This window comes from Eutrigla gurnardus, assembly GCF_963514095.1.
Source record: "Eutrigla gurnardus genome assembly, chromosome: 10".
NCBI classification, from domain to species: domain Eukaryota; kingdom Metazoa; phylum Chordata; class Actinopteri; order Perciformes; family Triglidae; genus Eutrigla; species Eutrigla gurnardus.
Genome location: NC_139924.1, coordinates 29602699 through 29617701, shown reverse-complemented (window position 1 = coordinate 29617701; position 15003 = coordinate 29602699). Strand labels below are relative to the sequence as shown.

General features: G+C 46.1%; 2 protein-coding genes across 4 annotated transcripts; one reads left to right on the top strand and one right to left on the bottom strand.

The window, feature by feature from the left end:
* Positions 1-4545: 4545 nt before the first annotated feature.
* Positions 4546-8085, bottom strand: irf2bp1 (interferon regulatory factor 2 binding protein 1). Of its 3 annotated transcripts, XM_084020353.1 has the most exons (4): positions 7983-8085; positions 6859-7951; positions 6382-6711; positions 4546-5497 (listed from the first exon to the last, which is right to left on the bottom strand). In XM_084020353.1, exons 2-3 carry the CDS (start codon positions 7857-7859, stop codon positions 6423-6425), a joined length of 1290 nt encoding a protein of 429 aa, XP_083876479.1. In that variant the 5' UTR covers positions 7860-7951; positions 7983-8085; the 3' UTR covers positions 4546-5497; positions 6382-6422. The 3 variants fall into 3 exon arrangements, with proteins under 3 accessions (XP_083876479.1, XP_083876480.1, XP_083876481.1); XM_084020354.1 differs by lacking the exon at positions 7983-8085 and having other exon boundaries at positions 4546-5548; positions 6859-7864; XM_084020355.1 differs by lacking the exon at positions 7983-8085 and having other exon boundaries at positions 6386-6711; positions 6859-7864.
* A 176-nt stretch (positions 8086-8261) lies between these two features.
* On the top strand, positions 8262-14763 carry polr1g (RNA polymerase I subunit G). The gene is made up of 4 exons (XM_084020357.1): positions 8262-8381; positions 11825-12031; positions 12254-12386; positions 12638-14763. The coding sequence occupies exons 2-4, from the start codon at positions 11938-11940 to the stop codon at positions 13419-13421; spliced, it is 1011 nt and encodes a 336-aa protein (XP_083876483.1). The 5' UTR covers positions 8262-8381; positions 11825-11937; the 3' UTR covers positions 13422-14763.
* Positions 14764-15003: the final 240 nt, after the last annotated feature.

The following is a 15003-nucleotide window of genomic DNA, read 5'->3' as shown; positions in this document are numbered from 1 at the left end:
CAGAGAGTAGAGCTGCGTCCAGGTGCCGGTCTGTCTCCTTTCATCCCTCCATCTATCCATCCCTCCATCTATCCATCCCTCCATCTATCCATCCCTCCATGGATTCATCCCTCCATCTATCCATCCCTCCATCTATCCATCCCTCCATGGATTCATCCCTCCATCTATCCATCCCTCCATGGATTCATCCCTCCATCTATCCATCCCTCCATCTATCCATCCCTCCATCTATCCATCCCTCCATGGATTCATCCCTCCATCTATCCATCCCTCCATGGATTCATCCCTCCATCTATCCATCCCTCCATCTATCCATCCCTCCATGGATTCATCCCTCCATCTATCCATCCCTCCATCTACCCATCCCTCCATCTATCCATCCCTCCATGGATTCATCCCTCCATCTATCCATCCCTCCATCTATCCATCCCTCCATCTACCCATCCCTCCATCTATCCATCCCTCCATGGATTCATCCCTCCATCTATTCATCCCTCCATGGATTCATCCCTCCATCTATCCATCCCTCCATCTACCCATCCCTCCATCTATCCATCCCTCCATGGATTCATCCCTCCATCTATCCATCCCTCCATCTATCCATCCCTCCATCTACCCATCCCTCCATCTATCCATCCCTCCATCTATCCATCCCTCCATCTACCCATCCCTCCATGGATTCATCCCTCCATCTATTCATCCCTCCATGGATTCATCCCTCCATCTATCCATCCCTCCATGGATTCATCCCTCCATCTATTCATCCCTCCATGGATTCATCCCTCCATCTATCCATCCCTCCATGGATCCATCCCTCCATCTATTCATCCCTCCATGGATCCATCCCTCCATGGATTCATCCCTCCATCTATCCATCCCTCCATGGATTCATCCCTCCATCTATTCATCCCTCCATGGATTCATCCCTCCATCTATTCATCCCTCCATGGATCCATCCCTCCATCTATCCATCCCTCCATGGATTCATCCCTCCATGGATTCATCCCTCCATCTATTCATCCCTCCATGGATCCATCCCTCCATGGATTCATCCCTCCATCTATCCATCCCTCCATGGATCCATCCCTCCATGGATTCATCCCTCCATCCCTCCATGGATTCATCCCTCCATCCGTCATGAACATCTATCATTGCTTTAACAGTAACGGAGGAAACGACTCATCACCTGCTGCTTCTTGTTAACATGTATTTTCTTTACTTCACAAACAGGCAAATATCATATTCAAGAGAAATAACAATCAACATAAACAACAGTTTTAGTTTTAGTTTGGACTTTTTTATCCCGTTTATAAATAAAACAAAAATAGGACGTTTAAAATAAGAAACGACATTTGTGAAGACAATATTTAAAAATAAATAGATAAATAATGAGATTATGGTTCTGAACCGAGAACAAACTTTAGATTTGTACTCGTTTTCTTCTTTATTTTGTTCTTCACCACCAACAACTTGATATAGATATACCAATATAAAATATAATTATGGATATATTATTCTATAATTAATAATAATATATGATATAGTATATAATATAAATCATTTTACATACTGAATAATAACACATATGAATATATATATAATTAATAATACAAATATATATAATATACTTATACATATATTAGAGTATATAATACATAATATATATATATATTCTGATATATAATACATAACAAAAAGAATTACAAATATATAATGATATAGGCCTATAGTAAATAATAATATCATATTGAATAATATCAAATGATTACAAATATATAATGATAACATATAATATAGATATTAGTTATAGTATATAATACCTTGGTATCTCTCCTCTTAATCAGTGATGACAGCTCGTTGAGCAGAATTCTGTCCGGAGGCCAACAGCGCCACCTTGTGTCCGCTAGAGAGCACAGAAGAGCTGCAGAGGAACTTTAGAGTCCGGAAGACAAAAGCAACTTCAAATTAAAAGCTTTCCTTCCACAGTCCGATATCAACTAAACATCCAGTCTAACTGCTGGACGAGCCAAGAAACACCAACAGTCCCTGAACGCACCAACACTTCATTATAGATCAACCAGCTGGAGCTGCTTTTACGGTTTCACTACCTTACACCTTGGTGATGAGTTCACTGACAATCGGGAGTTTGACTTCTCTGACAAACACAGGGAAGCATTCACTTTCTCAACTGGACTTCTGACACACACACACACACACACACACACACACACACACACACACACACACACACACACACACACACACTAATATAAATGACTCCAGCTCTCTCAACACTTAATCATTCAATGGTGAACATGGAATATGACCTGACGGCTTAAAAGTCATAAACACACACGTGTGCACGTGTTAGACAGGTCCATGTTCCTGTGATGAGCTTTTCTACCTGGAGCCACAATCAGACTCATCAGATGTTAATGTCCTCCAGGACCAGGACCAGGACCAGGACCAGCTCCCCCTGCTGGACAGGAGGGGTCATCAGCACAGACATCAGAGAGGACAAACTGATCAGCTGTCAGTTAGATGAATATGAACATGATGTTAATAAGGACATACATAACATGTAAGCAACATGAACATATTAATACAGACATATACATAACATGGTATTAATGAAGAGGGAACATCTTCAACATCATCTTCTGGAGAACGTGAGCGCCATCTGGTGGCGTTGTTGAGTTGATCGTCTCCACATGAACAGTTGGATGATTGTAATGATTCTTATCAAAGACTTTATATGAGACACCATTCATGTGTATCTCCTGTAAACATGGTTCATTAGAATACACTTCACTTGTAATAAAATCATCATCAAAGCTGGAATCACGTTTTATTCTGACAGAATGAGATTTACTCACAAAGACCAAGAGAATCCACACTTCATCCCGTTTATTCCTGCTTTCTAGTTTGTACATGAAGCTGAAAACAAGCCACAGGAAGGGGGGGGCTCTGAGCAGCTGCTTCCCCTGAGGATGAACCAGCAGAGGAGCGTTTGAAGGCACTTAATGAGGAGCAGCATTAAGCTTCAGTGCATATTAACCGTTCATTCATTGTCACGTTTTACATGAGAATCCTGTAATCCCGTCAACGTAATGAAGACACATACCCATCTATATATAATATATCTATATATATATATATATCTATATACACACTACTCACAACAAGTTAGGGCGGTTTGGTGAAAAGTAAGGAGTTCACGCTACAGTGATATTATATCATGAAAGTAGAAGCATGTAACGGTGATTTCCTCATCTCAATGTATTGAAACAAAAGCCAGCAGCAGTGGTGGATATATAACTCAACATGTCAATGTCTCTATAACTGGTCATGTGACCAAAGGACGTCCACATCTCTGCTTTCTGGGACTCTTACAGTGGCTGTGTTTCAGATCGCATGCATTTGCGCCTATGCATGCACGAGACTTGAGAGGATCCGCCAGAACTCGTCATAAACACGTCAAGTTCCCACCACGTCAAGTCGGACACAGGTGCACCTCACGGACTTTGCACAAAGAATATGGCCTGCCCTGCGGCGCTGGCTTTCTTCGTCGCGGACGAATTCAAAGCATTGGAACTCCCCTTGTTGATGGAGGCTGAGGAGCAAAGGTGAGGAATTTTCTCACGTGGTAATTCTAACCAACTAGGGCAACGTTGAGGGGAGTGTCTTATGTCCGCACTAATTTGAGACCATCTGCACAGAAAAGCATGCAGAGGGAGGTACCCCTGGAGATACTGCGAGTTTTTAAAGTCATGTGACACGTCGCAAAGGGAAGTTATCACCAGCAGACGTTTTTATCCCAGAATGCCTGGTTATGCGAGGCAAATGCATGCGCATGCATGATTGCGCGTCTAATCTCTGTCTCTGCTGCAGCTGATGACACTCTGTGACGCTCTAAGCTCATTGGCCACTGTTTAAATACCAACTCTAATTGAACCACATTGAACCACATTGATTGGTCGATTCAAGGATCAAACAGCTGTTGTGAATGTTAGAGAACAGCAAGTTGTGCAAAAAGTACCGAAACATTGAACGTGTGCATTCAAGTTTAGAGAAGGTCAAATTGAGGTCACCTGTAAAGGTTATAGTGCATTTTAGGTTCATCCTGAAATTTCACCTGAAAGCCGAATATCCCAAACTTTTTGTGAGTAGTGCGTATATATTTTCTCTTCCATAAAACATTTACATCCACAAACGTCAATAGGAAGTGACCTTTGGTTCGTCTGTGCCTCGCTGCACTTAGAGAATCAGACCGTTGTCAGTTACAATCAAGTTACAAACACTTACTTTAATTTCACAAACAATATTCCACATTTCTGCTTTTAGGTGGATTCTCACTTTAAGAAAACTTAAGGTTTAATAAATGAAACAATGGTTTTATTACATGCTCCAAACCGCTGCGTACTAGGACTGATTGCACATCCTATAGATCTAATATAATATATATATATATATATATATATATATATATATATATATATATATATATATATATATATATATATATATATATATATATATATATATTCTGTCAGTAATACCTGTTCCGTACATCGGGGTGAATGAAGTATGAAAGCAATGTTTAAATAGAAACAGAGTGTTTAACTGCAGCTGGTTTCTACACGTCGAATCAAAGTCGACTATTTAAAACGGCGAGCACCGGCGCTACTAGCATGGCATCCACGTTTCCTGTTTGGGCTTTAAACCACGAGGTCTAGTCACAAAGTTTTACATCGTAAACTTGAGATGGACCGCCGGCATAGAACATGAAACCTTTCAACCAACGTCTGCTTCAGATGCCCGACGCCGTCGGCTGACTCCGCCCCGACGCAGTCAGCTGACTCCGCCCCGTTGCCGTCAACTGACTCGGCCCCGATGCCATCAGCGTAGATGACAACCCGTGCCAGGAAGTGAAGCATGTTTGAAGCGTTTCTGACCAATAGGAGCGCAGAGCAATCTGTGGACCAAGGTGGGGGAAACATTTTTGTTGCTATGGCAACAGTCCCGCCTCTTTGACGTCTCCTCGAGGGAAGATGGCAACAAGATGAAGGCAGACGCGACCTGCTGAGTGGGGATGACACACACACAGACACACACAGAGACACACACACACAGACACACACACACACACACACACAGACACACAGACACACACAGACACACACAGACACACACAGACACACACAGACACACACACACACAGACACACACAGACACACACACACACAGACACACACACACACAGACACACACAGACACACACAGACACACACACACAGACACACAGACACACACACACACACACACACACACACACACACACACACACACACACACACACACACACACACACACACACACACAGTTGGTGGGTTTGGGTGGGGCCGAATGTGTCCGTTGGTAGAATGGAAGGTGGAGGATTTGAAGAGGTTTCCTGAAGTGGCTCGGTGTGCTGCTTCTCTCCTGCTGATACGCGACTCTGGAAACAACAACCATCATGTGACCGGGTCAACACTGTGGTCTGGGTTTTCTATAATTTAGACAAATAGACTCAAATGTAGCTTCAACCTGAATCAAACTGATGCATTCAACTTCAACATGTACACAAATTTAGGGTGAAAATTCCTAATTTAATATTCAGGGTTCCTCCACCTTCGCCAAAGTCACATACAAGCACTCTTTAAGCATTTCCAGGTGCATTCCCATGCTTTTCCAGCCCCTTCCAGCTGTGGTAAACTCCATCTTTGTATCAATCCAATGGTCAGTATTCAGTCTACTTATGATGTCACTTGTTCATCACATTAAATGAGATGTTATTGTCCTCTAAACAACCAACATGATGTTTGGAGACAGCTTTTTACAGAAGGACCACAAATGAAAGGAAAACTAATTCCACTAACAGATCCACAGAAATATAATCACCAACTATTTTCATCATCTGTTCATCATCAAAAGTCATTTTTCATAAAGAAATGTCAGAAAATGCTGTTTTCAGTCCCTCAGATATGGAGATCTTCTTTTCTCTGTTCTATCATAGATGTCATCACATACAACACACATTTATAGACCTTTAGTCTACATCCAAGCACTTTTCAAACCTTGAAAACACCACACTACAATTCAAGTGTTTTCAAGGACTTCCAGCACCGAACCAACCCTGAATATTGTGCAGTGCAACCTTGTTCAAAACTGCGTATCCCTCCTCTCCTGTAAATCTCATCCCTCTACCTAAAATCATTACGTTTCTTCACATTGGTCTTTGTAATTAAAGAGCCCTAATGATCAATAATATTGATACAGTAATAGAAATGAAATAATGTATTTAACAGGTGAGTATTGTGTCTTTCGTCACGGAGGTCTAACCTGCCTGTTGGGTCCTGGTCTGGTTTCCATGGAAATCAGCATCACGTCTCTCTCTCTTTCTTGATGGTGACGTCTCCACCGGCCGCTCCGCTCCCAGAAGCAGCTCCGGGTCCTGGCCCTGGTCCTGGCCCGTTCCCAGCTCCAAGTGCAGCAGCTGATGCAGCTCCTGCTCCAGCGGTGCCCAGTATGGTGGAGACCTCTCCCTGCATGAAGGCCCAGGGGGGGCTGTTGGGAGAGACGTCCAGAGGACAGCGCTCACCGCTGGGGCAGTAGACCTCGCCGTCCCCCCGCCGGCTCTGGATGTAGATCCTGGTGCAGGGGAAGCAGAACCTGATGGGAGTGAAGGTAGACAGCATGTTATCTACCAGCAGGAACAACTACTCAGGATTACTTAGTATCCAACATGTGATTTAGACAGGATACGTATTGATTAGACTACAAGGTGTGATTACTGATGGAAACATAACAGGAACACACCTGTGGCCCGGCACCGATGGACACTGGACAAAGTGGGTGTCCTCCAGCCTCTCGTGACACAAGGTGCAGGACAGAGTGTTTCCTGTTGAATGGGTGCTGCTGGGTGCTGCTGAGCCCAGCTCAGAGGCACCACTATGGGGCAGCGCTGCAGCTGTGGTGGCAGCCTCCGCGGAGGTGCTGGATCCCAGCGGCTCCCCTCCGGACCTCGCGGTCAGGGGGCGCGGCTGCCTCGCTGGAGATGAGGCAGGCTTGGGACTGGTCTGGCTCACTCCTCCAGCCAGGGTGGAGGACGATGAAGGGAGGCCTGTAGTCTTGCTGCTGCCAGCCACGGTTGTGTGGACCTGTGTCTGGATCTTGGGCTGGTTCTGGGACGAACTGAGCTCTCGCTCCAGCTCCGGAGTGATGAAGGGGGCGATGCCCATGCCCATCCCCAGCTGTCTGCGGCTCATCTCGGCCAGCACCGGGGCAGGGAATATCATGGGGCTGCTCATGGGGGCTGTTCTGGCGGTCAGACCCGCCTGCATACCGGCAAGGAGCCCATGGGGGATCCCTGCAATGCTCTGCGTCACTAGACTGGGAGGGATGGCAGCGCCGAGCATGGGTCTCCGGCTGCCGCTGGGGCTCTGGCGGTTCACCTCCTGGGGCTGCTGGTCACGGTGCAGCCCGTTGGGCGGCACACGGATGGCCGACACGGCGCCCTCTACTCCCCTCCCTCCCCGGTCGAAGCGCTCCATGTGCGACCTGCCTGCTTCCGCGTCTCCCCGTCCGGACCCGTGTTTGTTGGGCGACGGACCGGGGGACCGGACGTTCCCGTCCTGCATCCCGTGAGTTCGTTTCAGCTGTCGGGCACTCGTGATGAGGAACTCGATCTGATTAGCGCCCTCGTAGTTCACGCAGCCGCGGCAGACCACCTCGCTGAAGTCCCACACCACCGTCCACGGCATCTTCGGCAGGTCGCACAGGTAGCACCACTGGCGCCGGGAGGAGGAGGGCGATGACATGGCCGGCTAGCTAGCTCACCTGGGCGGGTTCGACGAGCCAACAAAGGCTAATGAGGTTTACCTAGCTAGCCCGAGCTAACGGCTAGGTTTACCTGACTAGCCCGAGCTAACGGCTAGGTTTACCTGACTAGCCCTAGCTAACGGCTAGGTTAGCCTAGCTAGCCCTAGCTAACAGCTAGTGGCTTCGACGAGCCAGCTAGCTATGTTAACCTAGTTAGCAGTCACAGTCTTCTGGCTCGCGACCCTCTGCTTTCGCGGGCGCCAGACCGCTTCAGAACAACGTTAAATGTCAGACGGCTCAACGTTTCGGGTTGTTTTCGCTATTTTCTCCATTTGTTTGCTTTGTTTACCCACTCCGGCCCGTTCCGGACGGCTGTCAACGGCTGCCCGGACCGACGCTTTGAACGTTGCGTAACCCGTCAGGTGCATTGTGGGTATTTGAGTTTCCTCACACCGATTTTGGCAACGCGAACCAATTAATCGTGGCTTTGCGTTGGAACTACAACTGAGAGGAAATAGAAGGTCAGGATAGTGATAATGTGCTATGGCGTGGGGACTTTAATGCTCATAATACTTTGTGGGGTGGGGAAAAGACAGATAATAATGGTCAAGTAATGGAGGAGGTGCTGAATGATCAGAATTTGGTGTGTGTGAATGATGGCAGAAGGACACGGATAGATGTCAGAACCGGTAAAGAGTCAGTATTAGATCTTACATTTATGTCAAATAGATTAGCCCCAAAGTGTGAGTGGGAAGTATATGGAGGCAGCAATATTGGGAGTGATCACTATCCAATTATGAGTAGGCTAGATATTGAAATGATAGCGGAGAATAGCAGTGAAAGGTGGATCTTCAGAAAAGCAGATTGGGAAATGTTTGTGGAAACAAGTGATGCGTATCTAAGGTTGGTCCAGGAAACAAATGATGTTGAGAGATATGAATCAAATGTGCGACAGAGTATATACAGAGCTGCAATAAACTCAATTCCAAAAAGCTCAGGAAAACTTGCAAGGAAGGCAGTTCCATGGTGGAATGATAAGTGTGAAAAGGCAGTAAAGAACAGAAACAGAGCGTTCAGAATACTTAAGAATACTCATAATTATCAACACTTGATTGAATATAAACAATTACAGGCAGTAATGAGGAGAACTATAAGACAAACTAAAAGGGAATCTTGGAGGGAGTATTGTAGCTCAATTGGAAGTAAGACCACTATAGATGAGGTTTGGAGAATGATCAAGAAAATGGAGGGAAATAGAAGAGAATGGAATTATCCAGTCTTGACTGATGGGGAGCAGGTGGCTATAACCAACTCAGAAAAGGCAGAGATGATGGTGAACACACTGAGTACATAGCTACAATAACTTATCAGAGGAAGAGAAAATGGGGAGAGCTGAACCGAAAAGAATATATGGAGATATTCAAAGGAAAATAAGGTCAGAGAATAAGTATGATGTTCCATTTACAAGAGGGGAATTACAAAATGCACTGGCTAAATGTAAAAAGTCAGCTCCCGGGAAGGATGGCATTTGCTACACTATGTTAAAACACTTAAGTGGTGAGGGATTGCAGAAGTTGCTGGGACTATATAATAAAGTTTGGGAAGAGGGTAAGATTCCTTCAGGGTGGAAGGAGGCAGGGATTGTTCCTATTAGGAAACCAGGAAAAGATACAAGTAAGCCAACAACTTATAGACCAATAGCGTTAACATCCCATGTAGGTAAGCTAATGGAAAGGTTGGTCAATGGGAGGCTAATGCACTTTATGGAAGAAAAGGGACTGATGACCAGTTGTCAAAGTGGTTTTAGGAAAGGGAGAAGCACCACAGATTCAATAATATGTCTAGAGGATGAGATAAGGATGTTGAGAAAGCTTATGATATGTTATGGGTTGAGGGTCTTTTAATCAAGATGCACACATTAGGGGTTGAAGGAAATATGTTTAACTGGGTTTTGGATTTTTTAAGCAATAGGAGTATTCAGGTAAAAATGGGCCCAGAAATGTCTAAGAGGATGGTTGTAGAAAATGGAACCCCTCAAGGCAGTGTGATAAGTCCACTGTTATTTAATATCATGATCAACAATATTTTTTCAAATGTACAGCCTGGAATTGGTAAATCATTATTTGCAGATGATAGCAGTTTATGGAAAAGAGGGAAGAATATAAAGCATATTGTGAAGAAACTGCAGGAATCAATAACACAAGTGGAGGAGTGGGGGGACAAAGTGGGGATTTAGGTTTTCTAAGGAGAAGACCAAAACTATGTTCTTTACGAGAAAGAAAGTAGATGAAGAGATAAAGGTGAGGGGCTTTATGATAAGTATGTGGAGAGGGTTAAGAGTTTTACATTTCTGGGGGTGATTTTTGATGAAAGAATTACCTGGAGGACGCATATAACAAAAGTTATAGACAAGTGTAAACAAGTTCTGAATATTATGAGATGCCTTTCTGGAATGGATTGGGGGGCTAATGCTGCTTCATTAAAGCAAATATATGTGTATCTGATGAGATCTAGGATGGAGTATGGAAGTGTGGTCTATGGGTCTGCGTCCAAGTCAGTATTATCTGAGTTGGACCTAATTCAAGCTAAAGCACTTAGGATATGCTTAGGAGCTGTGAGAACATCCCCGGTATGCGCCTTGCAAGTTGAAGCAGGAGAGATGCCACTTTGGTTAAGGAGAAAACAGTTGCTGGCCAATTACTGGGTTAATCTGATGGGACAGAGGGAAGATCATCCAGTCAGAGTGGCGACTCAAGCAAGCTGGGAGAGGGGGGCAGCAAAGTTGTCAAGCTTTGGATGGACAGGGGAGGCAGTGGCACAGGAGCTGTTAGTAGCTGATCAAATATTTTGTCCAGCTGTTTTATGGCCTCGGATACCTCTCTGGCAATTGGATGTACCTAAGGTGGATGTAGGGCTGCTTAAAGTTAAAACCGAGAACAATGAAGCGGATATGGTATCTGAGTTACAGTGCCATGTGAGAGAGCACTATGGGGATCATCTACTAATCTTTACTGATGGGTCAAAAGATCAAGAAACTGAAGCAACGGGAGCAGCTTTTATGGTTCAGAGATTAAAGGTAGAGTCATGTAAGAGGACATCAGATTTCCTACATGTATTCACAATTGAGCTATATGCCATTTTAATGGCAAAACAATGGACTGAGCAGCTTGAAAACCAAAAGGTGTTGATTTGTAGTGACTCTGTTTCAGCCATCCCTAGTATTGGGGGACTGTGAAGAGCCATAAGGACCTTATATGTGAGATCCTGATGGCAATTAGAAGAGTGACTATGAGAGGAGTGGTGATTTCTCTGATGTGGGTCCCAGTACAGGAGTCTCAGGAAATGAGAAAGTTGATAAATTAGCAAAAGCAGCTGTAAAGAAGGAAATGGAGATAAAATTAAAACTGTCTAAGGCTGAGGGGAAATGTCTTGTGTGGAGGGGGATCATGACCCAGTGGCAAAGATTATGGGAGAGAGAGACAAAAGGGAGGCATTTATTCTCATTGAACAAAAGAGTGTCTGAGTCAGCTAAACCTTGAGGAAGGATGAGAAGGAAGGAAGAAGTCGCTATCGCGAGACTGAGAATGGGTCATACCTTATTGAACAGCACTCTTTTCATTATAGGGAAACATCAACATGGACTGTGTGATGAATGTCAAGAACCCGAGACAGTGCCTCATGCTCTGATTTATTGTAGGAAATACAGCAGTGAAAGGAAGGAACTACTGGAGAAAATGAGAGCGTTGGGACTGGAAGATGTGTCAGTTAAAGGCATATTAAACTTGGGATCCAGTGGGAGGGGAAGGTGGTGTTTGTTAAAAGATTGATCAGACACTGGTCTGATGGAAAGAATTTGAGGGTATGGCGTCATTAACCTGAAGGTGGCAGCAATGCAACACATTGGATGCCGGCTGCCAAAAAAAAAATCCACAGAAGAAGAACTACAACCGCCGTGACACGGAAGTGACGCCATTCGAGATCAGGGGTCACGTGGTGTCAACACATGTGCGTCCGCGCGGTAGCCACTGGAGAACGTGGACCCGGAGCAGTTCGCGGGCTGTTTTTGCTCACGTAAAGATGCCTCGAGACGTTTCCTCGTCATCGTCTTCATCCAGCGAAGATGAAGAAGACGAGCAACCGACGGAACCGGCCATTCGGCAGAAAGAAACCGGTATGTTTACACGTTAACCCGCTCAGACACACCGAAAATAGATCCAGACTGTGTAGCTTCCGGTATTCAAGCGAGACGAGAAACCATCCAACTCTTATCGTGTGTTTCCATGCAGTTTCTTCGTCGTCTTCTTCTTCTTCTTCTTCTTCTTCTTCTTCTTCTTCTTCTTCTTCTTCTTCTTCTGTGCTGTGTATTCATGATGCTTCTGGTTCGGGTCAACAGAGGGGCGGGAGAAGAAGACCACCAGGTACCAGTGTCCCGCTGACTTCGTGTCCTTCCGCCACGAGCCGAGGAGCGGCGGAGGAGGAGACGAGCTGTGGCTCATCAAAGCTCCGGCAGGCTTTAACCCACAATGGTGACGTCACGCTCGTGTCATCATGCTGAAGTATATAATGTAGCAAAGTCAATCTTGCTTGTTTCTGCTAAGACGGGATGTTTGAAGTTGCTATGACAACAAGTAAAAACTACGGCTAGCATGTTAGCCCGACCAGTAAACACACGTAAGATGACGATTTGGCACATGTCTGGAGACACACCGGCGTCACATGACTTTATAATCTGTCTGGTTATCAGTACTGCTTCCTAACACGCCTCTCCCTCTTCCAGTCTCGCCGGCGTCCAGGTGCCCCTCTCAGGCCTGCAGACCCTGAAGGTCCCTGCTGCTGCAGGTGGAGTCCAGACTGGAAGCGGCCAACAGGTCTACAGCGTCCTGGCGTCGACCGGCGGGACCTCGGAGCTCCGCCTGCTCACCGGCGGCGGGGCCTCGACCGGCGGTGTGGTGGTGGGCCCCCTCTTCTCCGGCCTGCTGAATGTGTGTGAGAGCTATGGAGACGGCGGCACCAGCCGGGCCCCCCAGGTCATCCCCGCCGCCCCGCCCCCCGCCATGCCGCTGGGCCTTAAGCAGAGGTTCCACCCGTTCGGCAGTAAGACCCCCACACTAACCTGCGTGGCCGAGAGCGAGGCGGACGGCGCTGCCCTCGGGCCCTCCTCCAAGACGCTCCGCCCGCTGGTCGCCAAGCAACTGGTAGAAGAGATGTGGCAAGAGGAGGACGAGGAGGACGGGAGGAGGAAGAAGAAGAAGAGAAAGAAAGACGAGCGAATAAAGACGGAGAGAGATGAGGAGGAGGGAGGAATCAGGGTGAAACAGGAACCAGCAGCTGACATCCAGGACCAGCTGATGCCGGAGCTCCACCTCCAGGAGGAGAAGAGGCGGAGGAAGAAGAAGAAGAAGGACAGGGAGCGGGAGGAGGTGGAGGAGGGGGTGGAGCCCAGCGTGGCGGTGAAGCAGGAAGACGTGGTGGTGAAATGTGAACCGATAGACTGTTCCTACGGTGACGTGGTGGAGGCGAAGAGGAAGAAGAAGAAGAGGAAAAGAACGGATGACGACTAGTCTTTGTTTTATGTTCCTGACCCAACAGAGACTTTTCCCTACGGAGCTCCTGATTGGAGCACAGCCTCCTCTGGAGAGGCTCAGGGTTACATGGTGTAACTCTTTGGACCTGATGGAGCTACCGGACTAACACCGCTGCTTCACCCTCATGCTGCTGCTGCTGCTGTTGTTGTTGAATAAAAGGCCAGAATGAAACCACCTCGTTGTGTTTTTGTACTTCGATCACAACTTCAGGACATTTACAGGATATAGCTGGAAGTCATGTGACACTGTTGATTTTGGAGGAAGTCATGTGACTGAGGTTTAGATGAGCGGTGCGTTGCGTATTTGTGAAAGAAAGTTGTTGATTGAAGGTTCAGATTAATTTCTGTTCTCTGATGTTTTTTATGGAAAAAGTTTGAAAATCTGATGAAATTTTACTTTATTCTCATGTTAGAATCGCAGAAGTAATTTGTAGTCCTCATCCATGGCTGGACTACAACGATGGAGGAGGCTCTTGATGGCTGTGATCTGTGTCATAGGGTGCAGTCGAATAGTCAAAAAATAAGGTCCTAACTCCTATTCCTAACCCCTATTCCTATCTCCTATTCCTTGACCTCTGGGGAAAAGGTCACGGGGTTAAGGAAAGGCGATAGGAGAACTCAAAAGGATTTAGGAATAGTCGACCGCGGTGCTCAGAGAATCCGACCGGACTTTCACTATCTACGTCATTATAACGCGGCCGCTGATGATTGACAGCTGATGATCGGCACCGGCGATTGACGTGCGTCTGCACTGGATAAACTACAATAATGGACTACAAAAAGCGCATCGTCCACTTCTCCCCATGTTGGTTTTATAAACAGCTGGTTCACTGACCGGCTTCAGGTCCAGCAGCTCCTCCTTCCTGTTTGACCGGTTGCTTTATTTACGTTTCATTTGTGGCTTTAGTTTCGTTTTTGTCAAACATTTGTAACATGATTGAAATAATAATAAAAAAAAAATACCATTCAATTATCACTGTCCACATACATTTATCATCACTATTCCAATTACTATATGTCTGCATGAAAGTCATTGTTAAATATGCAAATAGGCATATTGTTTGTTTTCATGAACGGCCGAGGTGTGCGGCACTTTAAATGTTGCTCTCGCTAAGAATTGTGGGTCGGCGTAATCTCCTTTCCTATCGTATAGGAAGGTCCGTTGCATCCTATGCTAAAGGAGCTCTGAAAGGAAGCATTGGAGCTCCTTTCCTTTGCATTTAGAGAATTCGAACAGCTCTTATCATGGCGGCCACTTGTTTACTTCCGGGTCACTTCTTCAGTTAGGAACCTTCCTAAGCAAAATAGACTATTCGACTGCACCCAAAGACCCCTCCAGCTGACTGCAACAGAGACATGAGCCCTTGTGACAGCTAGATGGCGCCACACTCCAGCGTGTTTCCTGCGTGGCGTCTCCTGCGGCCCCTGAACGCCTCTCGGCCTGGCATTTACATGCTGATGTTTGCTCAGATCTGCTGTCGGACAGGAAGTGTTAGAATCTGACCGCCGTGATCTTCAGATGGGAGGGAATGTGAGTGGAGGCTCTGCATCGTCCTCCT

Bases quoted from the DNA above. Each gene is read 5' to 3' on its own strand.
- irf2bp1 (XM_084020353.1), bottom strand. From the start codon at position 7,859: ATGTCATCGCCCTCCTCCTCCCGGCGCCAGTGGTGCTACCTGTGCGAC. The intron at 6,712-6,858 runs GTGTGTTCCTGT...CACTCCCATCAG, and splicing joins CCATCGGTGCCGGGCCACAG to GTTCTGCTTCCCCTGCACCA.
- polr1g (XM_084020357.1), top strand. From the start codon at position 11,938: ATGCCTCGAGACGTTTCCTCGTCATCGTCTTCATCCAGCGAAGATGAA. The intron at 12,032-12,253 runs GTATGTTTACAC...TCGGGTCAACAG, and splicing joins CATTCGGCAGAAAGAAACCG to AGGGGCGGGAGAAGAAGACC. The intron at 12,387-12,637 runs GTGACGTCACGC...TCCCTCTTCCAG, and splicing joins GCAGGCTTTAACCCACAATG to TCTCGCCGGCGTCCAGGTGC.